General features: G+C 37.3%; 1 protein-coding gene across 1 annotated transcript; it reads right to left on the reverse strand.

The window, feature by feature from the left end:
• Window positions 1–1,224: 1,224 nt before the first annotated feature.
• Window positions 1,225–8,337, reverse strand: Rad51ap2 (RAD51 associated protein 2). Its single transcript, XM_048439596.3, has 3 exons — window positions 5,256–8,337; window positions 4,784–4,867; window positions 1,225–1,530 (listed from the first exon to the last, which is right to left on the reverse strand). The coding sequence occupies exons 1-3, from the start codon at window positions 8,335–8,337 to the stop codon at window positions 1,412–1,414; spliced, it is 3,285 nt and encodes a 1,094-aa protein (XP_048295553.3). The 3' UTR covers window positions 1,225–1,411.
• Window positions 8,338–9,855: the final 1,518 nt, after the last annotated feature.

Consider the following 9,855-nt stretch of genomic DNA (forward strand, 5'->3'; position numbering starts at 1 on the left):
GGGTGTGGGCAGGAAACAATTCTGCCTTCAAATGCTTGGATTCCAGGATTAGTGAGATGGCTAGTCAGTTAACAACACTGACTAATGGCTTTTCTAGGAGACCCACGTTAAATCCCTAGCACCTAGCTGGCTGTTCACAGTTGTCTGGACTCCAGTTCCAGGGAATCTGATGGCTTCTTCTAGTCTTCAAAGGCACTGCATGCCCTTGGTGCACAAACAGGCATTCAGAAAAAAACGTTCATCTACTCAAAAATAATGATTTTAAAAAAGCAAAGAAAAGGGCTGAGAGATGGCTCAGTGGTTAAGAGCATTGCCTCTCTTCCAAAGGTCCTGAGTTCAATTCCCAGCAACCACATGGTGGCTCACAACCATCTGTAATGAGGTCTGGTGCCCTCTTCTGGCCTGCAGGCATACATGTAGACAGAATATTGTATACATAATAAACAAAGAAATATTTAAAAAAAATTTTAAAAAGCAAAGAAAAAAAGCTTTCACTTAAAGCAGTGAGTGGGTGGAGGGATTTCAAGCAGGATGTTGGAGTTGGAAAATGTTCAGTGGAGGAAGAAATAGAGCCAAAGTTGAGGCTGAATTTTGTGGGTCTGAGAACAGTTACTGGTGATCATCTAACCCAGCAGCATTTGTATTGTGAATTGATGCATTTCAGCGTACTTTTGGATGTATTCGCAAAATATACTGAGTGAAGTAACCCTGGCCTTGTTTGCTGTTCTTGCGTTTTCTTGATACTTCTTTCTTTCTTTACCGTTTTTCTAAATATGTCAATGTTATTTACTTGTCTAGCATTTTTAAATTTTGTTTTATTCTATTGATAGTTACTTTGAAAATATGTGTATTCTTTATTTCTCTACAAATTTCAAGGACAGGAAGGAAGCTACACCTCAGAGAGTCAAGAGTTCAAGGTCAGCAGCAGCAGCTGCAGAGGGAGTTTGATACCAGCCTGAATTACAAGATATCCTATCTGAAGAAAGAGAAGGAAGGGAAGGAGAGAGGGAGGGAAGGCGGGAGGGAGGAAGGGAAGATCCTATACACCTGACAAAATGTAGAGTAGGTTAGAACACTGGTTCATTACCTTTTTATAAGCCACAGATCCTTCCAAAAAGTAGAAGTTATAAATTTTTTATAAAATTTATGAAAATTAAGATGCTGAAATGGTTAATAAGATAATAGAAATACTTTAATGTGTATATTGATCATGACAGGAAAATATCATTGAAAGTTTTCTTTTAATACTAATAAAATAATCTACACACAAAAGAACCTCTCTACATTTTATAAAGAAAGCACAAACTCTGCAAGCTGGAGAAAACACTTCTACAAAGCAAGAAATAAAACATTCCTAGACCTGCTGAGCTGTTAAAGCCCAGAAGTTTCTTCTGAGTCCTTAACAACCCATTCATTTCAGATAAGGATGGAGCTGTTTCAGCCTAGCTCTTCTTGACAAGCCGACTCTAATTGGACGGTTGCACGTCTTAAGAGGCTGTACTCTGGAAATGCCATGTGACAAATGACTGCCTGCAAAGATGACAACATAATTTACTGAAAAAAGCAAAAATTACCGACATGTTTAAAAGTCCTTATTCTAATCATGATACTAGCCACATTTACTAGGGATTTACACACCATTCACTAGTGCATTACTGTACTAAATTCTATTATATCCAGTTCTAAAACATGGGAAGTACAGGAAGACTAAGAAACCTGTGTGTGTGCGCGTATATATATTAAGACCAGTATTCCAGTCAGGAACTCTGACACAAGAACAATAAACTCAAAAACTAATTAAGATTTTAGCCAACTTGATACTGTGCTTTATGAGTGTCATTTTTCAAATAGAAGCTAAGCAATTCTGCCATGTTGTTAGTGGTTATACTTGGTTTCTAATAGGGATTATTTTTTAATAGAATACAAGTGTAATTACAGCTATGGATTACTCTGATTTTTAGTTTTATTTAACATAACACTATATCATTTTCTAAGAAATTTGAATGTTTCACAGAGCTGTTTTTCTCTCAAGATCACTTAGCTTACACACGTAGATATGATGCATTACCTTTAAGTTTTATTCCCATATATACTATATAGTATATTTGTAAGACTCAAATATAAATTAGGCTTTAGTAAATTAGTATGACTTTAACACTCCATTATACTAAAAACACTGTCATCAACCCATTCATGACATTTGTTAAACCCATTTTGTTAAATCTCACAAAAGCTAAACACCATAATTTCAAAGCTGAGAAAATCAAATATACCTATGTAAACACTGATGAAACAGAATCCTAATTTAAAGCACATATTAATAAGGTAAAAAAGTAAACACTCCAAAAAGCTGCATATCCATTTTATACTCAATTTACCATTAAGAATATATATTTTATAATAAGTAAAAATATTATTACTAGATTTTTTATAAAGTTTTTAAACTTACTGGGATGCCCAAATCAGACAAAATTATTGGGTCATGAAGATATACTATATTTGGTTATATATTAGACAGTTTTAGGAATTTTGCATAAAATGAATTTTTCATTAAAGGATTGTTTCAGAACAAAGCCAAAATTAGTAATATATTTTTTTCAAAGTATGCCTTTCCCTTTTATATTTAATGTAACAGTGACTTATGATAATTTTGCAATGGATGGAAAGTGGCTACACTAATTTCCATCAGTAGTAGGTCCTTTGCACAATGATGGCCTGTTTCATTAAGCTATGATGTTGGTAATACATCCCTTTGAAGAATAAAACATGATCCTTTTCTTATTGCTATATTCTTGATTAATTTATTGTTAACCTTTTTAAAAATATAAACATTCCAGAATACTGTGAGAAACTGTTCTTAAAAGTCAATATTTAAAAACATGTCATAAAGCCTGGTGGTGGTAGCACACTCCTTTAATCCCAGCACTTAGGAGGCAGAGGCAGGTGAATCTCTGAGTTCCAGGCCATCCTGATCTGCAGAGTGAGTTCCAGGACAGTAAAGACTGCACAGGTGTGATCAACATCCTAGCAAATATCTGCCTCTGCGGCTCTAGGACAGTGTTCAAAATTCAGAATCTCAGAGCTTGGTTGCAGTGGAAACAGAATTCTATAACACAGTCTTCAGAAGATTCACAAACACATTCAAGTCAGAGCAACACTGGCCTAAGCGACATATAAAATACCTGGAGAAGCTGGCCAGTGATGGAACATGCCTTTAATCCCAGCATTCGGGAGGCAGAGGCAGGCGGATCTCTGTGAGTTTGAAGCCAGCCTGGTCTACAAGAGCTAGTTCCAGAACAGGCTCCAAAGCTATAGAGAAAACCTGTCTTGAAAAAACCAAATTAAAAAAAAAAATACCTGGTGAACTGGCAGCTGCCACATAACATGCAGCAATGTGGATGTGTGTTCCTGACCTCTTTGTATTCTACATCAAATTAGGTTCCTAAATCCAATTGTTTCCTGTCTTTCTAGGAAGAAGCAGACTGCATTCTGACCAACATAACTCTTTAGACTCATAGATTATCAGTCCCCCGGTGATCACATGTTTTCAGGGGAGAGGAGACTGCTTCTATACTTTTAATATTTCGGGCGTCAGTTAATTTCTAAGATCAATTCACCAAAGATTGAGACAAAAGGAAAGACAAAATGAAGGAGCTGGAGATAGCATTTTTCTGATGATGTAAAGACATAAAAATATATACGAGAAATGGTGGCTCACTGAAGGCATTTGAGAAAATATATTTTTCTTGCAATGTAGCCTTTTTGGATTTAATATTGTCATGTAAATGTATTACAAGACTAATACACCTTGTTCCCTAATTTCAATCCTATCCTTATCTAAACTCATTGGTACAAGTTAGAATAAATGCTAGTCCTATTTTTGTTTTATTCTGATACTGAAAAATTCTTAGGTGTTATTGGCAATTGTTTGATTTTTCTTTGGTTGTTTTCTTTAATAGCAATTTAAAAATAAAATTATAATAGTTATATTCAAAAATCATGTCAACACCTAAAAATAATAAGTAATTGCTAGAATATTGGTTTCTGGCCTCAATCATATACCAGAGTCTCTTGTCAATGTTCCCGTAGTGCTGGGATTAAGGCATGATCCATAATACCCAGATCAGTATTAGTACATTATTTATATTCATAAAATATCTACTTGAGAGGCTCTATAAAGGTATAAAATATGAAGCAGTGGTTCTCAATCTTCCTAATGCTGCAAGCCCTTAACACAGTTCCTCATGTTGTGACTCTCAAACACAAAATTATTTCATTGCTACTTCATAACTCTAATTTTGCTGCTGTAATGAATCATAATATAGATATCTGATATGCAGGGTATCTTATGTGGAAGTCCTGTGAAAGGACCCATTCAACCCCCAAAGGAGTCACAATGCACAGGTTGGGAACCAATGGTATAGAGCATAATTTGGAGTGGCATTTCAAGAACGGTGATCCACCTGGGATGGATTCTCTTTTGTTTAGTATTTTGCTAACTAATAGTACATATGGAATGAGTCACACATTTAAAACGTGTCTTATCACTTAGACTTAGTAGTGTATTGTCATACACTACTGCAAATATTAGAACATGCTTTCAGAGGGCATTTCCAGTATTATTTTAATTTTTAGACAATTTCTAAATTGAAATTAGTAACATAGCTATTTTTAAAGTATAAAATTTTGTTCTTGTTTTCTATCAACCAAAGTATTTTCATCATGCTAAGACAATATGACAGCCATCTTTAAACATATTCTAAAAAATAACAGAAGATCTTACCTCCCTTCAGTAAATAATCATTCTTTTCTTTTTTACATTCTTCTGAAGAAAAGGCAGAACTTTTGTGGAAAGGTTTCTTATAATCTGAAAATAAACACTAACATATTATGGCCAAGCTAACTTTTATGTCACTTCAGTGACTAGCTGGTTATAGCCCTTTCTAGAGAAAGTAACTTTGCTTCACAAATGTTAACAATATTGGCAAACTGTTTTTACAAATACTGACTGATTGGCTCCAAATATTTAGAAAAATTAAATAAGAGTTTGGAGCTTTTCTTAAAATTTAAGTGACTTGTTTTCTTCCACTTCGGTTTATTGTCTAACATTTTAATGGGTCTCTGTTGGAAATAACATACATTCATGAAGCCTCTTCTATTTTATTTGTTGCCAAAAATTATATATTTTCCTTACACAGGAAAAAAAAACACTAACTTTTTATCATGAGTAAGAAATTTTAAAATAAATGGCATACCTTCCTCAGGAGTAGAATGAAGGGATTCTTCCTCTGATCTTGGACAGCAATATTCATTTGGAACTGCCTGTCTCCCATGAGTAGGGATTGTTTTCCAATTAAATAAACGTTGGTGTCTTTTATGCATGTTGGAGCCTGCTTTCAAATCAAGGGGCAAAGCAGGTGCATTTCTTTTGTTGGTTTCAACCATTTCCAAATCTTTTTCTATCTCCATTCTTGCCTCCTTAACATCATTACTTTCTCCAAAGTAATTTTCTTTCCTATTGTTCGCTTCTGCTGTACTTGGAATTTCATTTTCCTTACTAATTTCATGAAACATACAAAGCTCTTCAAGTACTAAATCAAATTTACTCTTCATCTCGAAATCCTTTGCTATTGACAGAGTTTCTGTTGATAAACATCGAGCAGCTAAGCCCTGAAAACATTTATTGTTCTCTCCACTTGAATCACTTTCAAACTGACGATCAGCATATAATGTAGAGTCATTCTCTGGATGAAAACACGCTGAATTAGCTAACTCGCCTTCTTGCAAAAAGTCTCCAGTCTCTTTTGTGTTAGCTCCACTATTTTGATTAGCAGATGTAGTTTCTCTCACATTTACGTCCTTACTCACTCTTGAAGCTACCTGCACTGAAGACATGCTTTCGATTGGGGGAGAACTATCCTCTTTTTTCTCTATGCTGATAGCTTTGTGAACTTGGAAACTACTTGAACTTTCTGTGGCCCTGACATACTTCTTCAAAATAAAATCATATATTTTCCATTCTATGTCATCTAGCAAGTTTTCCAAGCTGGACTTCTGAGTTATCACCATCTGATCACTATGTATTTTATTTTCATTAGACAATGTGCTCAGTTGCCTAGCATTAAAGATATGTTCAAATACGAACTGAAAAGTAGAATGAGGGGTCTTTTGCTTCTGCTTCCTTTCAATATCTAAATCTTGATTGTACATAGCACTTTCATAATATTTTTCACTAGTATGTCCACAGTTATTCTGTATAAATAGCATATCAGACTTCACACATGTGCTAGCAATACCAAAACTATAGTAAGTCCACTTCTCCACATTTAGGAATTGCTCAGAACAACTTGCATTCTCATAACTAGGCTCTTTTGACAAGGAAAGTCCTTTAGTGTCACCAAAATCCAGTAAAAGAAGAACATTTTCATGTGGTTTGTAAATTGGAAACCTTTTAGTTTCTATACTAAGAGAGCTGATGCTGTGTTTCTTAACCCCTTCAAGAACACGCTCCATTTTAAATAGTTTTCTTTTCTTTGCCATAGATTTTGTGTTATTTTCTAACGGTCTTGAAGAAATGAACATCCTTGTTAGATATTCAACATGGCTTTCCTTTATAATATTTTTCAAATAATTCAAATGCACTCTACATTTGAAGATGCAACCCTCTTCTGAGTCACCTCCATTTTTTATTAAAGAAACAAAGTGATTGAGCAAAGAAACTATATTGGTTTTCAGAATGATGTTATAGAGTTCTGAAATGTTATTTTGCAAAAATTTGCTCAAAATGCCACTCTTTTGAATATCAATCTGCTTTTCACATGTTAACATTTGATGGCAGGTCAAAGTACTATCATCTTTATTTCTGGATATGTATTTTTGCATAGTATAGTGCCTCAGCTGTAGTCTATTGGCATTCTCATCTTTACCATTAAACCAAACAATCTTTATTAAATTGGGGGAAGTAACTAGAGTTCCTATCATCGGAGTACTTGACTGTGGTTCATGCACATCCCTGACTTTTGCATTGTGATAGTCTCCCTTGTTTAAAAGGTCAGTCTCTAGTAACTGTGCCAAATTTGAATTTTCTCTAAGTTTTTTCATAGTTTCCCAGATAACCCTAAAATTTTTCATTATCCAACAATTTTGTCTCTTCCTTCTCAAAACAGATCTGTTAGAGTCCCAGCTTTGAGATTCTTCTTGTCTGGTAGGTAGGTCTAGATTCCTTTCTGTTCCCTCCCAGTTAGCATCTTCTGGTGTTAGAGTGGAATTCTTGCTGGAGTATCTTACATCAACCTCGATACCACCACGGTGACAGCAGTTTAAACTGATCGAGTCTATTTCTCCTTCAACAGGAAGTGACTGCTGTTGACTTTCATAATAGCCACAAAAATCATTTTCCACAAATTCAATTTTTTTATCATCCTGAAACTTTTGTTTCTTAGCATCAGGTCTATTTTGGGCCCAGAAAATGTTTGTGAAATCCCTAGCATATGCCACAACTTTGTCATTCTTTTTCTTTGCTATTTCCTTTAAATAGACAAAGGACATGTTGCTATTTAAATCTCTTGGGAACTCAGGGAAAATTATTGTGATGTTATCTCTAAAATAACCGGGTTTGGCGCTTCCCAAGCAGGCCTGGTTTTGAAGTCTTGGTATTTTTAGTATAGATGATGAAATGTTTTCTTTTTTCTCTGAGGTTATGACACTGACAACTTTACATCTGTCCTTAATGTCATGTAATGTTGACTTAGTTTCCTCAGAAAATGTAACATCTAGAAATGGGCTTCCTGGCTGTCTCACGGAATTCTTTTCTTTCAGAGTAGTTCCCTTCCCCGGGGCAGGAAGTTCTTCCGGCTCAGGTTTGACTCTTTGGATACCGGGCATGGAGGTGTTGGGTGGAACGTGACTGACTTCTGCTGGGTCACCATGGCGCACACCTAGAGCCTCCCTAACCTCCTGCAGCCCCGGTTCCTGAGACTTTCCTGGAGCCCTCCAACAACCTGCTCTTCCTGAGACTCCAGACTGCCAACAGCTCTGCGTCTGGAATGTTCTGTCCTGCCACCCCAGGTCACACCGCTGCCTCCTGCCGCCTGAGCTGCCCGGGTTCTTTGGAATGAGGAACGCTGTGAAGGGTCTGGGCGACCACTCCCAGACTTTTTCTACCTCAGACAAGCGAGGCACCACAAGCAGCGGCCACGCCGCCGCCGAAACGCCGGCAGGCTCCTCCATGCGAGGCCGCTTGCTGCTGGGTGGCGTCGCAGCGGGGTCCTCGGGAGGCCGTGTGGAGGGGACAGGCCGGGCAGGGCCTGCAGGCCACGCGGGACGCGACAGGGACATGTCCGCCTACCACCGCCGGCACCTGCTTAAGTCCAGGCGCGCTCCAGCCCTTTTAAAAGACCGGAGCGGATCAGCCCCGCCCCCTGACCCGCCTTGACCACGCCCCTACCCCGCCCCTCGATACTAGACTTAGGCAGTCTACCCCGGTCTCGCCATACCCCAGCCACGCCCCCGTCCTGCCCCCTCGGGGCTCCGCCCCCACCGTGTCTGTCAAAGCCCAGAGCGCTCGGGACCGTTACACCCTCTATTTTTAGCGCCTTTGAGACGCTGTTCTACCTGTTTTCCGCCTTCTCTGGGGTAGAATTGAGGGGGCGGGGGCGGGGCGATCAGAATCTGTCTCTGTTTAAAGTGTTGTGAGAGCCGCCTTATTTTTTTCAAGTTCGAAAACGGGTGTTCTCTGAAGCAGTTTCTCAGTTTTTTTCAGGAGACTTGTCTCATGAAATCCCACGACTCTGTCAATGCCAAACCAACAATTTTTATATCTGGAAATATTTTTTTCGAAAAAAATCACAGTTATACTTAAAATCAGATTTCCCCACTGCATTAAAATAAAAATAAATATCTGTGGAGAAGGCTCTGGTACTTAACAGTCTCAATATTTTGAGGAAATGGACAGAATTTAGAACCTAGAAAATTATTGTCTCTTTAGTTAAGACCAGGACTTTTCACGAGTATGGCAGAATTTGCTACCCAAATGTTGTGGAAATTTTTACTTAGAAGTAAAAATCACATGTTAGAAGTTTATTTAGTGTAAATACAATAGTCAGGTAGTACCTTGTATTTAATAATGAATTTTAAATGCTATTTCATTTTCCCCTTGCATTAAGAAACTTCCTTACGATTTATAGTCAGTGACAAATTTTGTAAATCCTGGAATTATGAAGAAGAAAATGATCTTCAAAGCATTTACTTATATACATGCTTATTAAGCAAATGTAATTACTGCCAGGTGAGCATAAACCTCAATCCTCTTGATGATCATTTCAACGTTAGAATATTGTATGTTCCTTTTAAAAACTGTGTGAGTACTACAGTAACGCATCACAGGAAACTGGTTTCAGAACTCTCAGGGTACATATAGAAATATGAAATCGGTGCACTGCTTGTAGCAATAAAATATTCATCTACTCCAAGTCTCACAAATGCTTGCAGAAATATTGTTATTCCCATCCTAGATGTCTGACTTTACTGATAAATTCTTTCAGACATGTTTACTCAGAGTTGTAGAACTTTAACAGAACTACCTCATCAACACGCTAGGAATGAGGCAGTGGTTCAAATCACACATCAGTGTGCTCTCTGTGTGCAACTTCTGTGTGTCTTTTCTTCTTCTTCTTCTTCTTTTTCTTCTTCTTTTTCTTCTTCTTCTTCTTCTTCTTCTTCTTCTTCTTCTTCTTCTTCTTCTTTTTATTGATTCTATTGAGCTATACATTTTTCTCTGTTCCCCTCCCTTCCTCTCCCCTCCCCTTCTACCCTCTCCCAATTTACTTAGGAGATCTTGTCTTTTTCTACTTCCCA

This window comes from Myodes glareolus, chromosome 6 (assembly GCF_982192425.1).
Source record: "Myodes glareolus chromosome 6, mMyoGla1.1, whole genome shotgun sequence".
Lineage (NCBI taxonomy): Eukaryota > Metazoa > Chordata > Mammalia > Rodentia > Cricetidae > Myodes > Myodes glareolus.

What these genes read in the sequence shown, in the direction of transcription:
- Rad51ap2 (XM_048439596.3), bottom strand. Translation starts at nt 8,337, where the DNA reads ATGTCCCTGTCGCGTCCCGCGTGGCCTGCAGGCCCTGCCCGGCCTGTC. An exon ending in TCATTCTACTCCTGAGGAAG is followed by an intron (nt 4,868 to 5,255) that starts GTATGCCATTTA and finishes GTTTATTTTCAG; the next exon opens with ATTATAAGAAACCTTTCCAC. An exon ending in TGATTATTTACTGAAGGGAG is followed by an intron (nt 1,531 to 4,783) that starts GTAAGATCTTCT and finishes TCATCTTTGCAG; the next exon opens with GCAGTCATTTGTCACATGGC.